Below are 26,097 nucleotides of genomic sequence, written 5' to 3' on the forward strand. Positions count from 1 at the left end.
GACTGTTACTGAAGATGGAAGAGTGATACCACATTGGAAAATATGCCCTAAGTTTCTTGCAGATTTATCATTTAGTATGAAAGGAAGAACGCTTACTTTTCGTATTACTTACCCGGGCATGGGAAGTTACAAGGTGCAATCTGCTCAATCAAAGGACAGTGGGCTCCACTATTCTTATTAATAGGACTGAGGCAAGGCTTTATTCTTCTCTTTACAGGTGTGTGACCACATTCTGTGCAATTACTCCAAGCAGACCATTCTGTGTCCAAACCTCCATATGCTGCGGTTAATTCAAAGGAAAAAGGAAGTAGAAAACGAAATATAAACTTAACACTTGATTACATTGGTTTAGGTCAAAAGCACTCTCTGGTTGGTCTAAGTAACTTGCTCCGCCGTGATATTAACCGAGTAGATAAGTGTGCTAACAAGCAAGGTTGCCTACGCAACCAAAGCGTATCCGAGTCTCCACATCATTTAGCAACGAGGATTATTTCGGTTACCCTTCTAGGGAATGGTAATCACCCATCAGTGTTTTCTTTAGGATTTTTTTTATATTTTACGAACACCTATCCATATTCTTTGATGGAGAGAGGCTCTCCGAGTGTAAAAAGTCGTGCCCAAGAAAACAACACAGAGACCTGGCCAGAGCTTGAGCCCGCACATGCTGATTCAGAACCCTAATGGTACTGACCATCAGGCCAATGCATCTTCAATTCAGTACCAAGCCCTTGCTTTTCAGCTCACGGCTTAATTCTGGGGAAGTTTGCGTTCACATCATAGAATTTAACAGATCTAATTTCTTAACGTACCTGTCTGGCAGCTGTAATACATTACAAATTTTAGATAACTCCCACAGGAGCCACCCAGTAGAGACTTTTTATTCAACACAACGCATGAATTTCTGCCATCGCAAAGGTTCTGAATGATTGTCATTGCCCTTTGACCATAATTGCAGTTTCCAGAGTCGTCTTTCCACGAGACTGCATGCGTTACGATAACCATGTTGTCATAGCAACTAAGATTAGTTGGTACCATTGTATAACGCTCAGATTGCTCCATTTTATAAACTATGGGGGTAAAAATAAACACAATAGAAACAACGTAAGTTTTAAATCAAGTTCTAATAGAATTTGTGCAAATGAAAGAACTTTCTTAGGAGAGATGTCAACAGAAAAATAGCTTTTTTTTAACCTCCTCCCCTCTGACAAACGTTCTAAATAACCATCGACAAGATAAGTAACCTCGCGCTCTAAAGCACTCCTAAACGTGAAACCCACAATATCGATAACTGTTGACCTGTCTTTTTTTTTAACCCTTTAACACCCTAAGAGTGACTAGCATCTAATTTCTCTTTACAATATCTCCCCTGAATCAATTATTAGAGTCATGAGAATTATGGAAATGATCAATAACTATAGAGGCTCTGGATCGTTAAGCTAATTCCCCTTGTCAGCACCTTAGGAAATGTATAGAGAACAGTATGGTGAATATGCATACTGATGTTAGGGAGTAAAGGGTTAATTACTAATAATTTACTTTGCCGAATTACCACCTTGTAGGGTTTATGAGGAAAGATAACAAACAACTTTAACCCCTTACACCTTACGATCGGTATGCATTTTCCCCATACTGTTCTCTATACATTTCCTATGATACTGACAAAGAGAATATGTTCAACAATCAAGAGCTTCTTTAGTTGGTGATCATTTCCTTTATTCTCATGACCTCAATGTTTGTTTTAGGGGTGATACTGATGAGAGCAATTAGTTGCTAATCACTCTTAAGGATTAAAGGGTTAAATAACTCTCAAGTTTTGCCTTGAAGAGTTCAGTTGTAACAGAAGCGCGGCTAAGAATTACTTAAATAGTGAATTTGTAAATTATTTGATTTAAGGTTGAAATTTAAAACTATTTATGCTCGAGTCTGGGAGAATCCAATTGCAATTTTTCACATGATGGTCGTTTTTCTTAGTATCAACCTATCTCAATCAAAAGAGTGGTAACAATAATATTAGAATGCCACGAGCTCCAAAATGAAATGAGCACTTACCGATCTCCGTGGCTCCTAATTTAAGAGGTAAATGCCTAAACTTTTTATCAATTTTGACCAAATGCTGGTAATATGGCTCTCTATTTAGTCACTGTTGCACTTACTTGACTGGCACCTGTACGTTACATTCAAAAATTTTTTGATCCCGGGACAAGAATCGTTAAATATGGCTGTTGAGGCTTCGAGGTAACACTGGTTTCGTCCTTGACATCTTTTCATGACAGCAATCTTGCTACCGTTGTTTGATGGGTAACTTTCATTCCCATAGAAGACTGATCGGATCTCAATCACAGTGTGGTAATCTTTGTCCTTGAGACACACAATTGTGGTATTCTCTCCATGATCAAGGCTCACAGTTTTATCTACGGGTACATAACAACTATGGTTATTACTATACAACAAGTTCAAGTAAAACTTCAACTTCAATAAAATTAGTTTCCCTATTTTTGTTTACCAACGTTGAAAATCTCTATCATTTTTATTATAAAAGTATGAACCTTCTTTCAAACAGGATTCCCCCTAATTGAGCGGGTTTCTTCAAAGAAGGCGACACTCACTAAGGGTCAAAAGCTTTTGCCGTATTAACTTCATTTGGTATGGCACACAATTTTTCTTACGAATGGAGGTGTTTAAAGGGGGTGATTCCACAACAGTGGCCTTTCCTCACATTGGGTAAAACATTGTATGGGCAATCTATACAACCTCGACATTGTCGACACGAGGAAGGCCTCGAATAAAAAAAAAAACTAAACTTGAATTTTTTTTCAATTAAGACGTTTAGAAATTAAGAAAAGGTTCCAAAATAGCGTTTTTAAGCAGCTGGGGAGCAAAGGGTGTTGACCTTGGATTTCCATCGGACCTTGGGGTGCAAAATCCAATTCCACGTCTCCGTCGTGCACCCTGGGCAACGTTCCAAATTGAGAAATGGCCAGTCACGGTGAAGTACGGTGGGGACTTCATACACCCTATGGTAGCCGTGAAGGCCTGACTGAAGACCGAAGTTGTGGATGCAAAGGGTTATTAAAATTGAAACTGTGAAACTTGGGAGTTTATTTAATAAAGAAGAAAACAGGTGTTCTGACCTCCACAACCATGGTAACAGTGATCCTGCTCTACCAAATTGGACCAGTAGTTGCAGCCCCACGGAGGTGCAAAATACTCTATACCAGGACTAACACATTTACGTTCTCTTTTTCGACGAGTAGTGAGGCCACAGGCTTCACATGGACCCCAAGGACCCCAAGGAGTGTAGATGGCTTCCACTTGAAAACAGAAAAACATTCCAGTCAATTGATTTTTTTAATTTTAATTGATATATGCAACTCAGGGGAAGGAGAATTTTCGGTACTATCATTTTTTGGCCTAACTCATCTTAGTGGGTTAATATGAATACACTAAAATTATAGTCTCTTTTAAAGCTTTGACCCAAAAGACAGAGAAGAAAACATTAAAGAAACAAGTCGAGTCTATCCTCGGATTTGCCACCTATGTGACAGGATGTATAAATAATGACAGCTATTTTGAAAACTAAATGTCGAAATGTCGATGTATGATCCTAGGCAAAAGCATAGTATTGAAGAGGATATGAACGAGGATTAAACGTAAAAGAGGAAAAAAGAAAACAAAATTAGAGGTTCACGTGGCGGAAGCTCAGAATGAATACGGTCGAATGTGAGGCCAATAGTTGGGTATCTGTTAGGTCTCTCTCTAAGTCCCGCAGTATTTCACCGAGGGGCTTGGTCATTATCATCATTTTTCTTGGTCAATACTTTTGTATGCGTATCTACAGATCGAGACGACGTAAAAAAAACTGCAGGAACACATTTGCCGCTTAAAAAGCTAACCAGAACTCAAAAAGAAAAACGGAAGTAAATTAGCAGTGGCTGTCGACGAAGTGCACTTACCTCTCTGGCAGCTGTGATGAATCGTGAGATAATTACTGGTGTCTTTGCACTGTCTCAATTTGAATTCAGTAGCCGATATCTTCGGGATATCGCATTTGTTTCCACCCCAACAATATTCATTCATGACACCATATTTCAGATCAGAGCGGCACGATCCCGAGGCTGTAACTGGACAAGATTCTGACGTGTTCATTTGACCGTAAAAGAGCGTGTTGTGGAAAACAACTCGCATTCCAGCGGGACAGCTTAATAAAGCTTTGTCTGCGTCGCAAAATGTTCTCGTAAATACTGAAGAGAGAGAAGAGGAGAAAGAGAGAGAGAGAGAGAGAGAGAGAGAGTAAGAGACATGAATATCAACTTATTACCTATCCAGGTTACGGTTCCTGAAGATTGCCAAATTTGAAATAGTTATTTTGATTTTTGGTGAAGTCTTAAGTAAAATAATTACACCGAGTCAATTAATGCTCGCAGCGTCCATTCTCAAGACTTTCCCTGAATTTTGGAGCCTATTAAAAGAGATAAATTCATACGGCACGAACTTTTGCCACTATCCATAGTTTCTCTTGAGCAATAACCACGGCGATAGAATCTTTTTAAGACATTTGCCAATAATTCTTTCGGTATCAAAAACAACGACTCTCACCCGAAAGTCTCAACTACAGTTTGGTCATTTTGTGAAAAGGCCTCGAAAACAGAAAGATGACCTTTTTGCACTATAGTCAACGGCTTCATCGATTGGTTAACGTGCCTTTTAAATAAACCCGTGCTCCAACTAGAGACCTTTCGTATTTATGCAAATTAGCCTTTCTGGCCTCGTAGACATTTCAAAATAAAAAGCAATACAATAATTCAATCGAAAACGAGGTTAAGAGCGTTAATTTGCATCCAGATGAAATAATAATCATAATGCCTACCATTTATGAAAGAGGTTTGTACGAAAATGTAGAATTATTTTCTTACTAGGACTGCACGTGTAGTTGATTTTCAAGTGCTTGCTAAATCCGGGACATGGGTCGCGAAACGTGTCATTAGAAACTGCTATGGTACAGTTAGATTTCATCTGGCATCTTTCATAAACCTGTGCTCTATTATGGCCTGCTATGTCATCTAGTGGTACACATGCGCCATCTGGAAGACCACTGCTGTCGCAAAAGCTAACGTTCTCCTGTTCACGGCCGTAGAACATGCTGATAATGTTAATGAATGTACCACTTGGACAGGATAAGTTGGCTGTCAAAAAATGGCAGGTTGTAGAATTGCGGTCTAAAAAACGTAAAGAAAGACATTATGACGTCTACTTTCTTTTAAATCATCAGAGTATGATATCTGAGATTGTATTTTGATTTATATCTGACTACCATTAATCTAGATATCTTTCGTTATGGTATTAGATCTCAAATGCCATGACTCAACAGTCCGGGAAAACCTATATCTCAGTTTCATCGTTGTCTTTATGGCTGGTCAGGTTTGGTTCGTGATTGAGGGTAGCTTACTCTGCAAAACTTAAGTACAACAGCATAAACACTCACCAAGACACTCTTTGTAACATCCTGACTCCAGAGTTTCTGATCTGTGACCGGAGCAATCACCTCCTCCTGTAGTAGTGGTAGGATTTTGGCAAATCCTCCTCCTGACTTGATGGTAAGTTATACCGCACACGTCTGGGCACGCACTCCAGCTTTCCCACTGAAGGTAGCCATTTTCAGCTAGGATCAATAGAGACACTATTGTTCATTCAAAACAAACTTGTTTAAAAATTTATGTAACTTCACTGATTAGTGCCATTTTTTCGAGGGGCATGCATACGTGACCTAAGATGCCAGCAGCTTCGAAATATCCAGGGTGAAATATTTGTGAGTGAAATACTGAAATCGGAAAACTCTAAATGTTCGGAGCATGGATTCACCTTTGAAACCCACTAAAGCTGTCTAGTACATTTAGATCTTCCATTTTACTCGCTCTAAAGAGGTTGGAACATAAATAACCAACAGAAAATAATAGTTAATCACGTTTTAAAAATGTTTCATTTCTACCTCTTTTGCCATGTTAAAACAACAGTCATAATGTCGGTTGGTACTGTCGAGGTCATGGCGATATGGTATCAAAGTTCATTGATGATGAGACAGTTGCAGTCTTTCCTCTGAAATCCGTTTGGCCATTCGTTCGGTCAAATAAAAAAAACCAGTGGCACTATTCACGTTAAGCCATTCTCACGGATACTTACCAGTTTGGCAGCTGTGTTTGACAGAAAGTCGTAACTCGGTAATTTTCTCTGGATACGGATTAGTAAATTTTTTCCTTGTAACGTTAAAATAACATTTCATCTTGCCACGGCAATTGAATAGTTTGATAGTGTGTACTTTCTTGGGCTTGATCTCCTGAGTGATGTTATAATATTCATACTTTTTTTGCTCCGGCATGATGGATCTAGAGGAGTTTAAAGCTGGCACTGATACGTTAGGGACCGTCGTTGCTGATAGCGTTGACAACAGTGTTTTATTTTGTGTTGCTAAGAAAGAAGTTATGGAAGGTTGAGCGATATATGTTGTCGTAGTTGGAGATGAATACCCCAGTGACAGAACTGTTTTATCTGGCGAGTTTTTTAAAGATAATGATGGTTTTGTGAGTCGAACTTCTGTGGACTGTCGGGGAAAGAAAGTAGCTATTGTTGGAGATGAAGTCATTGATGGTAGCATAACTGGATTTAACAAGGTTGATGATAACAAAGACGGTGTGGTCACTGGTGCTGCTGTCGTTGGTGATGGCGATGAAGAAAAAGATCCTTCACTTATTAATGTCTCTGATAATGTTGCAGATACGCCTGGTGATTTCATTACAGAATTAAGTAATGGTGACGAAGGTCTTGATGATGCTGCCAAAGATTCTGATGCTGAAGTTGAAGAAGAATTGATCATCATGGTGAACAAACTAGGAGTGGTAGCTGTTTTCTTTTGAGTCACAAGCGCAGTCGACGATATGTGAAACCCTGATGCCAGTAGTGATGTACTAGCAACCACTTGTGTCTGTAACACTTTCCTGTTACTTTTACTTGTAGACCATATCATGCTCAAGTTACTTGTTGAAGTGGCAACCAGTGGAATGGTACTGTTTGGTGCTGATATATTTCGACTTTTAAGTATATATTCAATTCCGAGCCATTCCAATCTGTGAGCGACAAATACTTTCCCTTTTGGACAAACAAAGTTGCCAATATGATGTTCTTGTATCTCAGTCACGTTAACTGCAATAAATAGAGTAAAGTTCGAATTAATTTTAAAAATTGTTTGAGAATAAAAAAGAAATAGGTTAAAAGATAAACAAATCATGCAAACATCGCGGCTGTCTCAGTGAGCAATTTTTGAACTTACTCATCGACTCGAGGAGATTCAAAACATCACATTTGCTTGAAATGCACACAAAAATCCTGTCGGAAAACTTGTAATAAATGTTTTCTTTCCTAACAACGAACATGAAAAAGGTTCCATACAAGCCGATTTTTTAGCGAAGGCTATGTTAACAAATCATCACATTTCAATTCCACTCAGGCATTGCGTCACAACTTAAGAAAACTTGGAGAGAGGTAGTTCGATGCTTTTAAGTTTGTCATTTGCGACCCATGGCAACTCTTAGCTTCGTGTTTATTACTCAGAGGTTTCCCTCCATGCAAAGCAACGTGGATGACTGAAACCTTTGTGACCTTACTCCTCTTCTCACTAAACTATCTGACATCAGTAAAGAAATAGACACAAATGATTTGCTAGACTAGATCATTTTTCCAAACTCACTTTTTTTACAGGTGTAGGAAATGTTAAAATAGCTTGTGTTGCACGGTTTTTCCAGGCCATCATAAGATCCGTTAATATCACAAGAGCTCTTTCCCTGGCAGATTGGTGTGACTTTCCTGCTCAGATCAATAGATGGATCGCACAATGATGTCGGTGGGCAAGTAAAGTTATCAGTTCTTCCATACATCACGGACTCGATGAAAATTTTGGTATCGTTGTAGCACGTGATTGTCGACACCACCGTTGGACATATCGTCTTAAAATGTGCTGAGTGAAAAACGAAAAGGTATTGAACTATTACTGGCCTCAATCCTTACAGATCTTGTAATTGGGAAAACTCTAAAGATTTTCTTCAACATCCATATTTGTAAAAAGCCTCCCCAGCTGGAATCTTGTGGGATTTATGTATATCTTCCCATACGCACATTTCTTGATAAAGATTATTTTCTCGATGTTTAAAATATATTTACACTTCCTTACCGCTGCACGTAGTAAACGAAAGCCAAACCATCATCACTGCAAATCGCAACATCTTCGCCGGATGAGGATTATACCTCTAGGGCTATCCACGACGAACGACTGAAAAAAATGAGTTGTGAAGGTGTAGAAGGTAACACAAAGAGTCAATCTTGAATGAACAAATGGTACACTGGAAACTGAAAGTATTTATAACCAATTTAAGGTCGAGGCAGATGAAATGGCACTGGCGAATGAATCAAGAATAGGGCAAAAACAATACTGGGAGGAAATCTTTTTGCCCTTTAGGCTAACATTTCTTTTCTTTTGCCCTCCAGTTAGTATATACATTTCCGTTTATTTGCCTCCTCCGTTTTTCATCTCTATTTACTAGTTTGCCTTCAGGCTGACTGACATGACAAAGTCTTACATGCAGCTTTTGATATGCCGACGTTTGGACATCAATAGCCTAGCTATTCTTTGCTGTTATCTTACAGTTTTAGTATGCACTTTCACTTATGTGCCTCAATCCACCATTTATCGACCTCTATTTATCTACTTGCGTTCAGGCGGACTGACATGACAAAGTCGTATATGTAGGTTTTTATCTCCCGACGTTTGGACATCACTGGGCTAGCAATTCTCTCCTCTTATCGCACAGTCAGTATACATTTTCTCTTATTTGCCTTCATCCGCCATTTATTCTCCTCTACTTAGCTGTTTGCCTTCAGGCCGACTGACATGACAAAGACGTACATGCAGTTTTTGATATACCAACGTTTGAACAAAACTTTTTCGAATATTAAAGCTATTAGTCACGCTTTGAGTGATTCGAACGCAAATTACACTGATTCCCCGTGTCCAGTTCTCAAGACACTTTATCGTGTGCCAAAAGACGTGCAATATGGTCGTTCAAAACCTCGTTTTCATTTCTTGTCAAATTTTGAGTAGACTGAAATATCTGCGCCTAGCTTGAGCCAATCATGCCCTAAGAGGCCTTGAATGCAACAAATTCTTACTCGGAAAGCGATGAAGCGAGAACGGCAACGACGCGGAAACATTGATCGAAAATAAACTTACATTTTGTTTAAATGATCTCGATTTGCTTCATTAGCTGACACTGAAGCTGGTAGCGGTTGAGTTTAATGGAGAAGAGTGAATAGTTTGCAAGTGGGGATCCTGTTCTTAGACAACACAAAATTTGGCAATTTCATTTGTTTTTCTGCATCGTACGTCTACAACACGTAAAAATTATAAAATTAATTTGCAGAGCTATTGTTCTGGTCATTACACTTTTGTTTCGCTATTTTCTCTTTTTGTCACGACAGCGATTCCCTGAATATCTTGATTAGCTCAGCCCACGGCGACGGCCCACTTTCACGTCTATAAATTTCAAACTGAAAACATAAATCATTTTCCATTTCCAAAATATTCACAATCCTCTGTCCCATTTTTATTACATTTAAAGGCTTATAAATAAGACTTTTTGACTCGAACTGTTTGCTGAAAACGATATTTTGAAAATACCGAATGAGGAACGTATTCTACCATAAGCTTAGAAGCTCGCCGACTTGTCTAATAACAACAGCGCAACAATATGATTATCTGTAGTCTCAAAAGGAAACATCTGGCGTAAGTAATTAGAGTTCCATCTAATGTAGTAACTATACCTGTAAAACATAATAAACTGAAAATGTTTATCAGATATTTCTTCCAGCTTCAAAGATGCCGCAATTTACTTTATAGTGAGATGTTCATTAACCAGTTTTTATTAAAAAACGAGAAATCAATGGAATGAGTTACTACTTAGAAAAGCGATATTTCTGCTCTTCTCAGGCATAGAAAATGTATGTTTAAGTTTTAAAATCTGCGACTTCATATAATCCATCGCTTTTTGATGATGAAACACGATTGTCTTTTAAAACACCATTGTTTTGTAAACGAGGAACATCTCAATATCTCCCTCGTGGGGCAAAATTCCTTAAGCTAACCAGCTAAGAGTTTTAACGACATTAATTCTGCTCTACTCTGGTGTAGAAAATCTCTGTTTAACTTTTAAGATCTGCAACATGATATCATACATCGCTGTTTGATGAAACACGATTGTTTTGTTTTTTTTTTTTTTAACACGCCATTGAAATGTAAACGAGGGACATCTCCACGTCTCCCTGGTGTGTCAGAATTCCTCAAGTGAACCAGTGTTCTACCGAGACCAAAACATGTAGCAGTTTGTGTTTATGCTGAGACAACCCCTTCTGAGGACCCGGCTATGGGGGTAAATATCCACCATGTAATAATGTTGATCATTACATGCATGAAGAGTAACACTTGCTACAGGAACGATTTGAAATCAGGAATAACTGACTATCATTCCATAATTACACTATTTTACCATATAAGGGAGAAAAAACGTGTACCTATCTAATGACGCATTAGAACGAGGCGAATGCACTGAAAGAAAGCGGAGCAACTTGATGGTCGCACTTAACGAACCAAGCTTTGTTTTCTTAATCTCCTTCAGACTTATTCCATGGTTAATCATTTATTACTAAAGAAATTTTGTTTACCGCTTGCAACACGCAAAATGTCTGCGCATGTATAAATCTAATTGTCAAACAATTTCTTAATCTAAAATCATTCATTTCCTGTGAAGACATAATATTTAGAGGAAAAAATCTTGTGTTACCTTAATGCTTAGCAGCAGGTTGAGCTGGTGTAAACACCTTTCAAAATTGTCATGACAATCTGTTGACTCTAGAAATCAAGGGAACGAGTTATTGCGTTTCATCCTTTACAATTCTGTATTATTTGGAACTAAAGGACGGAAAGGGCTCGACCAACCCAAAAATGTCATATTTCAAATGTTTTGCTAGAATATTTGCAAATGATTTACAGCTTAGAAACGTCATAGAATCGCTTCAATCTTTTACGGACACTGACCAAAGTTTACATGGTTATATTTACTCACAGCGTAAGATTGACAATATGTTGAAAAAAATTAAAACTTTGGTGGAAACTACAAAAACTAGCCCTGTCTTGCGTTTCGATGGCACAACCGCCATAAGATTCTACTGGTTATCGGTAAGTCCCCCAGCCTCCCCTATCGGCGCCCAGCGGCAGGCGCAGGCCCCGTTTAACAATAGGCCTTTCGTTGATTGGCTTATTGAAGTGTACACGACGATGGGCGTTTTGTTTCTGATGTGCTCATTTAAATCACTCAACGCGAATAGAGTCAGATTACATGTTCAAATATAATTGGTCAAAATTTTATGAAAAGATGATTTTTAAACTCTGTTTAATCTGTACAAGCTATTGGTCACGTCGCAGATACCATAATATTCTAAGCGATGCAGATTGGGTTGGTACGGTAAACCTCATTCTCCAACTGTGTGAAATATCTTGGTGGGTGATGACTGTATAGTCTTCTGCATGTTAGATCGTTACATCAAAATTAAAAACCTTACGCGTGTAAGATTATCAGAAAGCAGTATCATCCCAGTTAAAAGGTCCTCGAAAACTATAACGACATGGTATATTTTCGGGTGGCTTGAGAGAAACAGAACCGGGTCTAAAATTAACCAGCATGACGTTAAAGGTGTCCCTTTTAATTTGACGACTTCTTTTCTAAGCATGAATCGTTTAATTTCATGCACCGCTTGATCTGCAGGTCTCCTCGGTTGTTCGAAAGCTAGATAATGCTATCGACTGGATCAATCTCCATTTGGTGTATAGCGCAGTACGCTTTGCTATCTGCCCTTTAAACAGCTGGGTCCTGGTCCTCACAGTCGAAAAAAACTTCGGTTTACTTCAAAGCAGCTTTCGATTGTATTGTGTTTGTATATTGCAAAAAAGTTTTTCCTCACCCACTCAGTTTGGAAATCTACCTTTTTTAATTTTTTAAAGCCGTTGTTTGAGTAAAATTTCTTTTTCAAAGAACCACCCACGAAGAACCCTTCCTTGGTTATTCGTGATAAACATGTGATAAAGTAATTCTGCTCAATACATGCTCAGGATTATCTGCTGGTAAGGCACTGAGATCTCTGTTTTAGTACCAATTTTTGGAGAAGAAAAAAAATTTTTCGTCTGGACACAAGCGTGAGCAAAGAAAACGTTCTAATCCCCTTGAGGAAGCGAAGCTCAGACCTTCGAATTCCAAGCTCCGAATATTGATCTTTTCAGCTACAATAGCCTTGGTTATGTTTCGACGATAAAAAAGTAATCAAAACTAAGCAGGTGTAGTATGTTGAAAAAATGACAGAAATAAAAACAGAACATGATAAAAACGGAAAAAAACTTTAATAAGAACAAAGAACCGTTCGTGAAAAAGAACGCAATGATAATTTTTTTCTTATTTTCGTGCAAACCTGACTAAAAGTCAAATCTTGCGTTCTAAAGGAAATTTTTTACAAAAAAATTCTAATTAAAAACTTCTAATTTAAAAGCCCAGGTAATTTGCATACGAGGCTAAAGTAACAAAAGATCTGAGTTTAATCCCGCTTAATTATTCATTTCACACCAAGGAATCAATAAGCCTTCAAGAATAAAGAACCTAGACACTGTATTAGCATATTAAAATTGCACTGTAACAAGTGATTGTGAATGGCAGACACAGTGTCATTCGTAACTCATAATAGCGTAGGCGAGCATCACCCTCAGAGCATGTCTATGACGCATTATGCCTGTGATTTCTAAGTGTTTTCAACACGAAGTTGGTAAATAAGTCTTCCCAAATACATTGGACCTCCTCTCTGTTGTATCTAATTCTATCGTCCATCTATTTACCTATTTTTATTTTCTATACTTATATTGCAATTTTATGTATATATTTATTTCTGTTTTTCTACATTTATTAATATGAATAATGTGTTTCGCATCAGTTAGAACGAGAGTTACTAAACCTTTCAATTCGTTAATTTCATCACTGTGCTCAGCGAAAAGATCCAATACGAAGACAATGGCGTACATCACTTAATCGATCTCCTAAACCGACCGATCAACTGACAGACATTTAGAAATAGGTTTCCGTTTCAAGTGTAATCTTTGTATGCGTACGCTAAGAGGGGCTAACGCTTTTTGAAAATCCTTATCTGATTAAAAGTCCCATTCTAATGTTTTTAGCGAGGGAAATATTAGTCATTAGGTAGATCACGCTTTGTATTTTCAACCTTTTTCTCCGAATATCATATACCATTCATTTTTTCAACAAAAATTAAGGAAGATGTTCGTATGAAAAGGCTCACAATTCTAACGATTCTTCAAGAAAACAAAAGCTCATTAAAGTTTAGGTGCACTGATCAAAACCCAGACATGAAGCCGAAAAGTTACCGCATTAGTATAAGTGTTTAACATCCCTACAATGGTTTTATCCGAATAGAAAACTTTCGTTCAAAGCGAATCTTCACCTCCCACACAAAAACAAGACAAAATCTACACATGCATTAAACCGGCGAGTAGCAGAACTTGTACTGATTTGGATAACTAAATTAACCGTGCTCTTTAAACTGTGTCGGTAAGAACAATTTATGACTTCAAATCTTCCGTTTTCCTATGAAAACCGGCATCTTTCTCAAAAACCTTTAATGTTAATGGCATAAGCAATAGATATATTATCTTGATGTAATCAAGAACAGATGTGATAAAAATTTCCTTCAAATGAGTGTACGTACCCTGCATTAACAACACATACAAGCTATGCAACCGTTTTAACAATTCTCTCCAAAGAAAATCTTAAAAAAAAAAGATTGGAGTTTAAGAAATTGAAGATCATCAGCGTGCACAAGAAGAGTTTGTGGAGCGTGCCACGTACAACTTTAACTGTAATACTGAACATCACGTATTTGCTATTAGACAGTTTTAACAATTAATTTCAGCTTTGTCCAAAATGCAAAAAATGGTGTGATGAAGATGACATAAATTAATTTTTATCAAAATTACAGTCATTTGGTGATTGGTGTAATGCTAATACGCGTTTATAAGAAAATATAAATGGTTAATTTTAAGACTGGTAATAGAGGTGAACGAAGAATTTATTTTCTTCCATCCCTGACATAGAAAAAAAGGGAAGATGAAGTCCGGGTGGTTTTCAACAAGAGTATTTGCATTCATCCTTTTTGCCTCTAAAAATAATATATTGTTTTTTCCAAGCAACAAGAGAAAAACAACACCAAATGAACGGATAGGAGATAGGGGAGTGGAAACTTTAAAAAGAGATAAACCTGCTCCCTAACACTCTTGCCTAATGATCGCAGCAATAAGTCATACAAAGAAGATTAATGACGATTATTTGAATCATTATGGTCTCACCTTAGTTTCTTCAGATCAAAACCATCGAATGTCGTTTGGTCTAAAGCAAGTTAAGAATGATCAACCGATGAAGAAAAGGAATACGAAAACGTGTTATTAGTTTCATCACGTTTTGGCCAGATGCAGCTGATAAACTTGTCTAATTTGAATGCATGAGAGCAATGTTAATTAAAACTAACCATTCGTGACTTTTTCCCAATTATTAATCTGATGTTCATTATTTTTGTTTTGCTATTTGGAAAATATTTTTGATGCAGCAAAACAATTCATGCGTTTCAGGTTAAGTGAAACTTTCCTCCGAATTCGTTTCGGTAACTACGGCTCGCAGAAAAAAAAACAATGACAATATTGAGCCATCTTATTCAACCGGAGAAACCAAACATATAAGATCTTGAAATAGACAGATTAAAGTCTTACTGTCAAAAAAGTAAACAACAAAAAAAAAACAGCAGGAAGACGTCAGGATTGCGAGCATTGTATTTTAACCTACTTGGGCCACCTCCTTCTTTTATTCTCCGTCGTTAAGATAGTTACTCAGCGTTTTATATTACTGCTACCAGAATGGATGTTCCCATGACAACCTAAAAGAACTTTTCAACTTCTGTTTATCAACAAGCACGAGTCATTACTTTATGTGAACAAGAGAACTTAGACACAACATGCAGGGGTCATCTTTGTTATCGGAACCTTTAATGGACAACTAAGTCGGCACTGAACAATTTCCATTGCAATTAATAATGGTAATAGGACCGAGTGGATTCCAATTCTGTCCATAATCATACGAGTGATTGACAAAATCGGACGACCGCGAAGCGGGAGTCCGATTTGTTAATTACGAGTATGATTACAGACAGAATTGGATGACACGAAGTTCTGTTACCAATTCATTAAAACTATGACAATTTGAGAAAGAAACTAGACATCGGTTCTACGTTTTTATAAAAAAAAAAACAAACAATAGTTAACTCGGCGAAATACGAGACAACAGCGCGCGCATAAGACACGTTCTGTCCACTTACATAGGCATGACGTGTTACTTGTCTCTTTAACTGTCCTATTACACTGTCCAATTACAAGCATGACCGGTACACTGTCCTAGTAGTGCTCAAATCGGGCTGGTGATAACCAATCACGTTCGAGAATTTTTTTTATAGTTTTGATTAATTCTAAAATTCTTAGTTGAGAGACATACACTCCCACGCAGTGTTCAATCCGGAAAAAGGTTTTTGGTTCGGGAAATCTTCGAAACAACTCGGATCATCTAATCAAAGAATAACACGGGTGCAGAACTAGAGACTACTCCGAACTTTTGGTACTAACATGATCTCAGCAAGATTTTATATCACAGTGGCAATCTGAGTTAAAAGTGTTACATCGACCTTTCGTCGATCAGTAGGAGCTAATCTGCCCTCGAAAGTTGAATCTCCCATAAAAACAGGAAGAATTTAGGACTGCATTGAATTTGGCAAAATAGTAAACTACTAATCCTAGTTGAGGTTTGTGATGTATTTTAAAAATTGCGAAAAAAATCATGAGAAAAACTGCACTCAAACTTCTCCAGATTGTTTAGAAATAAATAATTTAAGCAGGGAACATATCAGGATATTTTTTTCGTTCCTCTTTAGTTAATTCTAAGGTAAACAAAGTCTATCACAAGTTTTCAAGCTCTCTGATATTTATCTTATCTTTCCTTTTGACGAGAAAGACTGGTAAAGAAAAAGTAAATTACAGCCAGGGTGCTACCTATTGAAATGGCCTTCGTCAAGGATCCTTGAAAACACAATACGTACAAATTGCTTCATGTGAACAGATGAAAATGTATGATAATACAGGAAGACTGAAATTGTATAATTTTTTTTCCAGCAAAAAAATATACATATACATGTACCACAATATTTGCAAATAACAAAAACAACAAAGAAAGATATTTCGATCTTAAAACATTCAAAAACCTGATACAACAACTTCCTTTCAAAGGTACTGTCACCACTAAAAATTAACTGAGAAAGATTAAAACCTAATCCAAGCACTTCAAAACCCTTGATGAATAAAATGTTATGCCAGATTTGGAGTTTTTCCTTATCCTCGATCATCATACTTCTCCTGGATATGTGACAGTTGTCGCATAACAAAGAGCCCGAAATATCAGGCAAAGAAACGGTTTTGTTTTTACACAACAGACGACTTATTTTCGTAAGTGTTTATGTTACATTTTTAAGTGTATAAACTAGCTACAATATTTCCCAAAATTTCTTGTTAAAATCCTACCTGTAAATGTTCCAGGATATAAAACAAATCTCCTCAAAGATGTTTTCCATGGCTCTCAAAAAACCTGAATTTAATCGAAGTTCCTATGATAAATGTATTGATCCAAAACGACACCAAAAACGGAGCTCCAGGTGATTTTAGCTTATTGGCGCCAATTAATGATTTATGTTTTAACATAAACTTATTTTATGCTCGTGCGCAAAAATCATTGTCCTCTGTAATCTCGCTTGTGACTGAATCCAGCCAAACAAAGATAACTGTGGGATGTTTTCATAGTCGTCCACTGAAGAATAACGCAAATAAAATTCCTCCCAATAGTTTCCATAGAAATTTTGCCAAGATTAGTGATGGAAAAGTAAAGTAAATTGGCTATTTTTCCTGAGTGTCGATTTCCAAGGTTGGTGTCTAATTCGTCGACTTGAAAATTTGTGGGAATTGTTATGAAAAGTAAGATCTAAAAACAGCTTTCAACGTGTCTACAACATAGTGAGGTTATTTACAAACGACAACAAAAGAGCTAAGAAATTAAATTTCTTTTTGAGCAACACGTTTCGAGAAAAATTTCGATTGTTTTTTTCAAGCCCTCCGGTTCTATGTTGCTTTAATTAAGTAGACAAGAATGTAGCTGGCCTACCGCCTGAATAATAAATTTCGCCATAGGAAATTATTTTAATAATGCCTTGTATAGAGAGACGATATTCTACAGAGACCGAAACCTCAATATATCACCAACTCCAAACTTATTACCTGTTACGCTTAATGTCTGTTTTCGGTCCACCGCAAACTGGGATACGCGGTAATCCAGTGATGAACGCGCTGCACTCGGAGGTCTGGATTCGAGCCCTGATTAAATCGTTGCGTTGTGTTCTCAAGAAAGACACTCAATCTTTAAATTGCCTCTCTCTAGCCCCGAATATTACATTCAAAAAGTCAGATTTGAGATAAATATCATTGGTATCACTGTTTTGTTGATTATAGAGATGCGCACGTCTGATTAGTCGAGGATTCCATCATATCTCCTTAAAATCACCTCGTGCGAGGTGATTATAGCAGTGGCGCTAAATTTCAAAATGGTTACCTCGCGTTTTGCTATTGTTACCGAGGAGGTGATAAACGCGATCGTAGAAAATTTAATTCCGAAGAGAACAAAATATACCATTAAGTTGGTGTAACACTTCTCCAAAGCACCTGAGCAGTCATACTAAAACATTCACTCGCCTCAGGCTCAGTAAATAGTTTTGAATAATCTTTTCGACTTCGTATGGGGGAATTGATCAACAATACTCACTCCGAATAAAAAGTGTACTGAGATGTTTTGCAGATCTTTTCTTTTCTTTCTTTCTTTCTTTTTTTTTTTTTTTTTTTTTTTTTTTTTTTTTTTCACCAGTACAGTACAACTGCATGTAATGAAGATACCGAAAACCGCAAAAGGAATGTAAGTCAATTATGGGGTTTACTGGCTAGATCTTCTGGAGCCTCAATTAAAAAGCTGCACGTAACGTTGTTAAAAAGCTGCGTTTATCAGTTTCGTCAGGCGAGATAAAACTTAACAGATCTTTTCATTCTAGAAGAAGACAAACAAAAACGATAAAAAAAAAAGACTTACTTCTCCTTTTAACCATTTCAACTTCACTCAGTCGATTTGGAAATTCAGAAATATATCTCTGCTGGCCTAAATAATTTTTTACCTGGCATCAGTGATACTCACGGTGTGATATTGGTAGGACATCTCAACAGAGAGATAGTCAGTTTGTATCACGATTAGTTTTTTAAAATACCTTACCTTTGAAACTGTTTGTTATTCACTTGTCTTTACGTGTGATGGAGCAATTTCCTTAACGTCACGACAAACAGATAATTAAAATATTAGTGCATTCACTGCACACCTACAGGTTGACGGTGCCAACGATTTCATTCAAATTATAATTTCTTACTACATCTTTTATTAAAAACTCGTAAATTTGCGTGTAAAAGAAAAAACTGGACAAAAGTGCCACCGGTAATAGATTGAAATTTTGTGGGCAAAACTAAATTTTGAAGGTTGTTGGTTACATCACGTTAACTTTCGTGTGTTTTTTTTAAGTTTATGCTAAAATTTTTACACGGTATTAGCGTTTTGTGTTCGCTCAAGCCTTGAATGATAGCATAATGCATCTATCTAGGGAAATTACATAAAGCACCTAGGTCTTGAGTGCTTTATGTGTCGCATTTGATAGAGGGTGGCTTTTAAGGCGAACGGTTAAAATTCAAATAATTTTTTTTTCGACTATCGTTTAAAATTTGTCAATTTTGACGGCTTTCGGTAAATCCCTTTGAGACCTTCTTGATTAAAAAATAAGCATAATTCGAATCTTTTTTTAATTCCAAACTGAGTAAAGCTCACTTTCTTTCTTTTTGTGGCTTAGCCCAACTCGTATTCGATGAAAATGGTCGCCGAAAATAAAGAAGATTTAGGAACAAACCGACCTGTTGTGTTTATATGAAGAATGAGAGAAAAAAAAACAGAGCTTATGCTCAAGTTGAAACGATATCGTCACACATAGTTAGAAGCAGTTCAAGTGGACCCCACCACCTAATCAACCTGTTTCCATGGTTCACTCTCCTCTTGCTTCGGTAAAGAAACCTTCTCGAACGAGGAAGAGAGACGACCCTGGGAACGAGGTGGCCGTTTCATGAGATATGAATTCGTATGCTCTCAACACAGGTAGCTAGTATTCTTGTAAATGTACATTTTTATCAAATGGTCGTCCATAGGGCTGATAAAAAAAAATAACGTTCCCGCTGTCTATCCATTCTCTATCTTAGTTGCCAAGGTCACTTTCCAAGTGCAGAAGATAAGCAACGGGCTCGTATAGTGACAAAAAATACGTGGGTCTTTGATAAATCAGATTTTGATCGAGTCTGAGATTAAAACAAAACTAAAAATGAAACGTTTTATCTACTTTATGTCATGGCATGGATCAGATTGATCGAGATCGAAAGTTGTGGAAAACAGAAGCACTTTCAATTTTACTAATTTCCCTTATGAACGAAAACTTATGTTTTGACGTCATATTTGATCAGTTGTCATACATCTTTACATCATTTTCCAAGGGTAAACTGCATCTCAAACTCTGGGCCATTTTCGCTGATTTTTTATATGTTAAAAAAATAACAAAATGATGATCTCATTTCATACGGCTTAATAATTAAGGGCGTACTTGAAACTGTACTGAAAGACGATACATTCAAAGAGAAATTTTCGACACTGAGAAAACTTAATTCTGAAAAAGCTGTTTTGCATATTCTCCATTTTTAACTGAATTTCTTAAATCTCTTAGAAAATGAAGTAGCGCTTCGAGCCTCTTTGAAAATCGGTTCGGCAAACTTAGATTTGGAAAATATAAAAAAAAAAACACCTTTTTTTTCAAACCTTATATAAAAACCTTACATAAACTAAAAGCTTACCGTTTATCATTTAAATTGGGTCGAATAGGTTCGATCTGTCACACGAAATGTTTTTTTTTTTTAATGACAGGAAGTTAAGTTTGAACCTGGTTTAGATAATAACGTCTTGAACTTTTTTTTCATCCTAAAGATGAAAATAGGGTGTAGACAAAACTGAGAAAATAGAAAAACGCAAGCTTTGCGAAAGTATCTGCATTAACATGTTGTTCAACCCCTGCCTAAAATTGCTTTCGAAAGAAATGTAGGAGGCCAGTTACGGAAAATATTTTGTTAACTTATCCTGCGACATTTCCTATATGGGGCAAAAATAATTTTTTCTGCTGCACGAGATTTAAGATTGAAAAATTCAACAACTTGTTTCTTAAAACTGGCACACAAAGATTTGTCAAATTGATCCTGGCTTAAAATTGTTTATAGATAAAACCGGTTCTGATTCCGTATGGGAATAGATAACTAACAATGAAGATTTACTTACAAATGATTCTAACTGTTAGAAATGATAACTCTGTGCCTATCTTGGTTTATCACTTTCACTTGCTTGCTCCTGTCTGCAACATCGACATACAATGTTATGCGGATTTTGTTAATTGAAAATCGTTCTAAAACGTTTTTCGCAATCTCGTCGTATCTTCAAATCTGGAGTGTTTACTCATAAAAAGTAAACATTACGCTTAATTTGTCCCAAAAAGTGACAATAGGGGCACGCTTCCACTATTAGTTGACAGAAATTCACTCATATGCATTTTCATTGTTTTACTTTCCATTTGAGTTTCCAAATTCTAGACTCGATCAGTATCGTCAAAAAGCTTCTCTTTTTTTATTATCCAAGTAATGAGGAAGTCTTGTTAATTAATTCTCAAAGTTTGTCTTTCGGTGGTAAAGTAAACTTTACAGAGAAGCTGCAAAAAAAAAATTAAACTTTTGTCTCAAACGTAAATACGAAAATACAGCTGAAGAACCGAAGTTTAAAAAACACATTCACGTACACAAGTTTAAAACATTGGATTCAACTTAAATAACTTATTCGCAGTTTCGCGAGCTGCTACGCTCTCAAAAATAAACAGTTTTTTTTTCTTGAAAGATATCTATATCTTCGGGATTTACTCTAGCTTTATATTTTTCTCTCAGAGGTAATTTCATTTTGCGAAGAATACCCTCGAAAATTAAGTTGTCATTTCAGTACAGGCAAAATCTACATTAATTACGAAACAGCTCTTGATCTCTTTTTTTCCTTTTCATGAGGGTTCGTTTGCGTATCTGTTCATCTGGACCAGTTTTCAGGTGGTTTTTCTAACCTTTTCACACGATGATGAGAAGAAGGAGACAGTTTTCAACCTGTCTTTCATTAAAATCAATTTTACAGGAAAAGTTGTTTAAACAACTGCTGATTTCAGTAAATCCCTCGGAAATTAAATGAAGCTAACATGGCGAGTGTCGTGAAATCAAATCACAAATGTACGTCATCGCGAAAAGCTTTCGTAATACGTCAGAAGATAATACAACCGCTTGTGAGCGATATAGAGCTTTTAGCCAATTGCCAAAATGCTATTTCCTGTTTGCCAGGTCACCATCACAGTGATAAACCGTTGGTACAAGCAGTTGGAGCTGCGGAGTTTTCTTGAGTAGCAAACCATACTCAATCACGTGAAAACGTTGTTGCGAAAAGACGATTTTCTAGAAGCGGTTCGAGTCGTAATTTTGCGGCACTTTATTTTGGCTAACTAACAATAAATGCTTCATGAAAAACTCACATCACCTAATTCATGCTACTTCATGATTCAGTCTAAGATATAATCTAACATTAAAAATCACAAGCATTATTTCCTTTTAATTACTGGAAGTTCAACAATGCTTTGGGCTGTTTACAGACTTTCACACTTTTGACTGTCTCCCATATTCACTACTGCAAGATAATCTCCAAACACGGGCTAAACAAAGGCTCGATTATCAATATTAAAACTTACATTTAAGGTGTTTACCAATGGAATAAAAAGAGAATGAGCCATTATTCTCCGTTATTTCAATTCTGTTTCACTGTTTGCAATGTACAACCGAAAATTAAAAGGAACGAACTGAACTGAGAGGCAAATTATTAATCATTTTGAATTAAAGATGCTACTCTTCTGTTTAAAATATAGGGATATAAACAAGAATTTTAAGCCGTTTCCTCTACAAGTGAAGTTTACATCTCTCTAAAATCTTATTTTAATACACAAGTTTAAATTCAAGCTGGGAGTTTTGGAAAGTTTAACTGGAAGATAAAATGTTACCCTAATCCACAAAACGCAGTATCGATACAAAAACATTACAAGTGCGTGTGAATTTTTCTTTCAATTGCTGTATCTGTGGTCAGTTGTAGTTTTACAAAACCAAAACCGTACCATGCTTTGAAGCAACGTTTGGGGACGGAAATTAACTCGTAACCTTTGCTTATAAGGTGCTGAGAGAAAGAGACTTTCTTGACAGATGCGATGATCGTTAAGGCTTAAGAAAAACCCCTTACTTTTCATAAGCTAATTACCCAGCAATCGCACTCGCTCATTCCCAGTCACTCTTCAGTCACTCCAAGCCTCTATTTCATACCAAGGCTCGGTTACATTTTAAGATAAAACTTTTATTTCAGTCTTCAGTCTCGACACAAATTACAAGTCCGAGGGCACATTTTGGCCATATGTACATAACTGTCACAAAATTCAAGATGTTTTTGACACATTACAGGATCCTGGTCTCGGCAAGCTGCAAAGGAAATAAAATGCACATAAATTAACACAAACCAAGAGGAATTAAATAGTCTTTATGTCAAGAAGGTGGCAAGGAAGCTATTATCCAAAATGTCGACCAAAACATAACACTTATCATTAAACTCGTTTCTATTGTCTCTCTTCCAACCCTCCCCCACCCCCCCTGAAAAAAGAGTGCGAAAGGAAAATACAGGTTAGGAGCGAAATACTAAGTCGATAAAACTGTAAAGTTTAAGCTTAGCTTGTAAGAAATATTTCTCCACTTTGTATGGGACTTCGAAACTTTTCCAATGGTAACATAACGACTGGTCAAGAGTCGACTAGTCATTATACATATTTCTCGACTGATTAACTACTCAGGCTTGACCAAATAAAGGTCCTCCGAGGGTTGGTATAGAATTCTTGTAGAATGATGTTTAAAATTTTCAGCTACTATTTTGGACTAGTATGGTCCATTTGGAATAATGATTTAACATATGTACTTCTCTTATTACCATCTGGAGGCTGATCCACTTCAATTTTGTACACGAAGTTAACATCCTTGGCACCCGCACAGCTCGATGAAACTCTTGCGCATGGCAAAAAGTCATGACCGAAGCAGTAATTTGATTGACCATCAGAATTGTAGGCAACATCCGGGTTCTCACCAGCCCAGCACTCTGCCCAAAATTGAATTCCGAAATATGCACAACCATCAGTGACAGTCTTGTTCGCGCATGCGCACACAAAGCTGAAGAAGGAAAGAAAAATTAAGGGGTGCTTGATTTCAATAAAATTTTAGTCAATCTTGATTGTAAATAATTCGGTATTACAGGGAGCAAATGAATTAGAGTTACCTGTATTTTCAGTTGAATAAACCTTGCAATTGGAGCGGGGAAAGGACACACCGACCGCAGGGAACCACATGGGGCAAACTAAGTGAAAATGTCCAGAAAACACAAAGACACCTTACGCAAGAAGCATACTTTTATAGCAACTTCTTATTTTCTGTTCAACACCAGATACTTTGAAACCCAAACAATTATTTACCCTTGAGTAACGATTTAGGACAATAATATAGATGACATGATATTTTTCTGAATTATCTGCTACTTACCGCTCAAGAAAATCGTTCCAGTTTTGCCAATCTATGTTTTTCCTTTGGTCGAGAAGCATGTTTCTAAATGGTCGACGTTTATCTACAAAGCATCCTACCTTGCTATAAGAAACTCCGCATTTTTGAAGCGCTGTACATAGAAGAAGAATTATATCAGATTAGTATATACTACTTATACAAATAGTACTCTTCTCGCGCGTTGATTGGCTGGTTCGAAAGTAATTAGCGTTCACTATTCACCTCCATTCTATGAATAACTGTTAAATATTGACATTTTCGACATAATTAGAAATCCAGAAAGGGGGTTCAGGCGTCTTTCAGATCATTCGAGATTACTTATGTATGTAACAAGTCTTAATAAAAACCTAATAGCCTTTGTCTCAGTCTTCAAGACTAACCCACTTGAGTTGTAATAAGTAAAGGTATTTAGCAGATGATTTGATACGATTTGAATGACTAACTTTCAGTTTTATTTGACTCGTTGACAATGGAATAAGCAGAATTTATCCTTCTCGAATTTTTCAAAGAACTGGCGAAATACGCCTAGATTAGATAGCTGTGAAACATGCAATCATTAACTAACCGTGTATGTACCTTAAGAGAAACTCGAAAGTAAAGGCTCGATGGAGGAGAAGTTTACCTGAGTTCGTGCCTCTGCTATAAATAATCACCATCATCATTACAAGTGGTAGTTCTACAGCGAACGTGAGGTTAGCATTGGCCATGGCAAGAAAATATCTTCCAAAGAAATTAAAACTGATCAGAGTCAATTAAGAGAAATTCTTCCAAAAAATGAACCTTCTAAAACTTTACTCCTTTTCATCATTATTAAATGAATTTTTTTTTACAAACCTCGCTACCAGAACGTCAAAACCTGACTTGTTTGGTATTTGATTGAAGATTTGAAAGAGTTCGAATTTTGGTGGCAGATTTTAGAATTATAGCTCTCGGGTTAGCCGCCGTTTTCGGAATCAAGGCATTACTTCTTTTGAACCACACGAAAGTGACGTTGTTTATAATGTTAAACGAGCCGAAAACGACAATGAAATAGCGGCACCTTATTTGATCATGCTTGCTAAGAAATAACTTGTCTGGAATACAACTATTACTACAATATCAATTTAAGACATATTGCACTTTTGTTGAACGGTTCAGTGGCCTTTATTGAATGCCTCAAAATGGAAAATTTTGTTTACATTTATTATTATAAACGTTAAATTCAATATGAAAATCAAAATTAAATCTCACCATTTTTTCATTTATCTGGCAAATAATCACGCTCCACTCGATATACCAAAGTACAAGCGGATATAAACAGTTTATAATCGCTTGCAAGGAATTATCATATCGGTCAGGCCTTGTTAAAACATCACACTTCTCATGTGCCGTATCAGATCTTTCACTTGAGCTTATGAGAAGTCCCGTTCGACATTTGAATAAATTATAATCAATTCCGACAGGCAATTTGATTTAACGAGGCAAGTCGAAAAAAAAAACACTAAGGTGCTAGATGGTCAAATTGACCAAATTAATTCATTCCACGCGCGCATGCGTAGTCGAGGGCTAGGTAGCTAGGCATGTCTGTGTTATACAGACACACCTTTACCTGGCAACTAAATGAAAAAAAAAAAGTCTGGGTACTCGATGGAAAAAAAAAAAAAAAAAAAAAAAAAGGCCTGGCAACTTAATGGGAAAAAAGGTCTGTTGCTGATTAAGGAAATAAAAGAGGCAACGAAATCTCGTCTGTGAAAGATCCAAAGTTTACTTGAACGTTATTCTGACGCTTGGTGACCTTTTAATTGCATTTTCTAAGAGCCCTAATTGAACAGTAGAAAAGAGAATTTTAATCCAATTATGAGAGTTCAACGGAGTGCAGCGCAGGTCATTTGATTTTGTTCTCTCTTTGCAGCCGATTCAGTGGAGGTTCTCGATGCTGTCAGGCTGAGCATCACGGGGTTTTCTTTCCCGCCTTTTTCGAATCAGGGAAGAGCTCGGCACTCTTCTTGACTGCGCGGGAAAACAGATGGCAGTCATTCTTTTCTTCACGG

At 36.8% G+C, this 26,097-nt stretch overlaps 2 protein-coding genes across 6 annotated transcripts in view; both read right to left on the reverse strand.

Annotated features, from left to right (window-relative positions):
- Positions 1–20,787, reverse strand: part of LOC113675627 (polycystin family receptor for egg jelly) — a 33,445-nt gene extending 12,658 nt beyond the window's left edge. The window contains exons 1-12 of one of the 5 annotated variants that reach the window (XM_089202300.1): positions 20,688–20,761; positions 10,881–10,948; positions 8,219–8,317; positions 7,739–8,005; positions 6,178–7,194; positions 5,483–5,659; positions 4,914–5,216; positions 3,954–4,241; positions 3,132–3,311; positions 2,154–2,411; positions 810–1,067; positions 113–280 (exon numbers count right to left, since the gene is read on the reverse strand). In XM_089202300.1, coding sequence (XP_089058426.1) covers positions 113–280; positions 810–1,067; positions 2,154–2,411; positions 3,132–3,311; positions 3,954–4,241; positions 4,914–5,216; positions 5,483–5,659; positions 6,178–7,194; positions 7,739–8,005; positions 8,219–8,270 — 2,968 coding nt within the window. In that variant the 5' untranslated portion in view covers positions 8,271–8,317; positions 10,881–10,948; positions 20,688–20,761. Of the gene's footprint in view, positions 1–112; positions 281–809; positions 1,068–2,153; positions 2,412–3,131; positions 3,312–3,953; positions 4,242–4,913; positions 5,217–5,482; positions 5,660–6,177; positions 7,195–7,738; positions 8,006–8,218; positions 8,318–10,880; positions 10,949–14,497; positions 14,613–16,765; positions 16,840–20,687 lie in introns of those variants that run through there. The other 4 variants (XM_089202301.1, XM_089202299.1, XM_089202302.1 and 1 more) reach the window with 4 other exon arrangements.
- A 1,926-nt stretch (positions 20,788–22,713) lies between these two features.
- On the reverse strand, positions 22,714–24,876 carry LOC113675632 (uncharacterized). Its single transcript, XM_027192224.2, has 4 exons — positions 24,690–24,876; positions 24,050–24,179; positions 23,448–23,683; positions 22,714–22,948 (listed from the first exon to the last, which is right to left on the reverse strand). Exons 1-4 carry the CDS (start codon positions 24,772–24,774, stop codon positions 22,839–22,841), a joined length of 561 nt encoding a protein of 186 aa, XP_027048025.2. The 5' UTR covers positions 24,775–24,876; the 3' UTR covers positions 22,714–22,838.
- Between the last annotated feature and the right edge of the window lie 1,221 nt (positions 24,877–26,097).

This window comes from Pocillopora damicornis, chromosome 3 (genome assembly GCF_964200805.1).
Source record: "Pocillopora damicornis chromosome 3, jaPocDami1.2, whole genome shotgun sequence".
In the NCBI taxonomy this organism is placed as follows: Eukaryota; Metazoa; Cnidaria; class Anthozoa; order Scleractinia; family Pocilloporidae; genus Pocillopora; species Pocillopora damicornis.

Bases quoted from the DNA above. Each gene is read 5' to 3' on its own strand.
- LOC113675632 (XM_027192224.2), bottom strand. From the start codon at position 24,774: ATGGCCAATGCTAACCTCACGTTCGCTGTAGAACTACCACTTGTAATG. The intron at 24,180-24,689 runs GTAAACTTCTCC...TTCTATGTACAG, and splicing joins TAGCAGAGGCACGAACTCAG to CGCTTCAAAAATGCGGAGTT. The intron at 23,684-24,049 runs GTAAGTAGCAGA...TTCCTTCTTCAG, and splicing joins TGGAACGATTTTCTTGAGCG to CTTTGTGTGCGCATGCGCGA.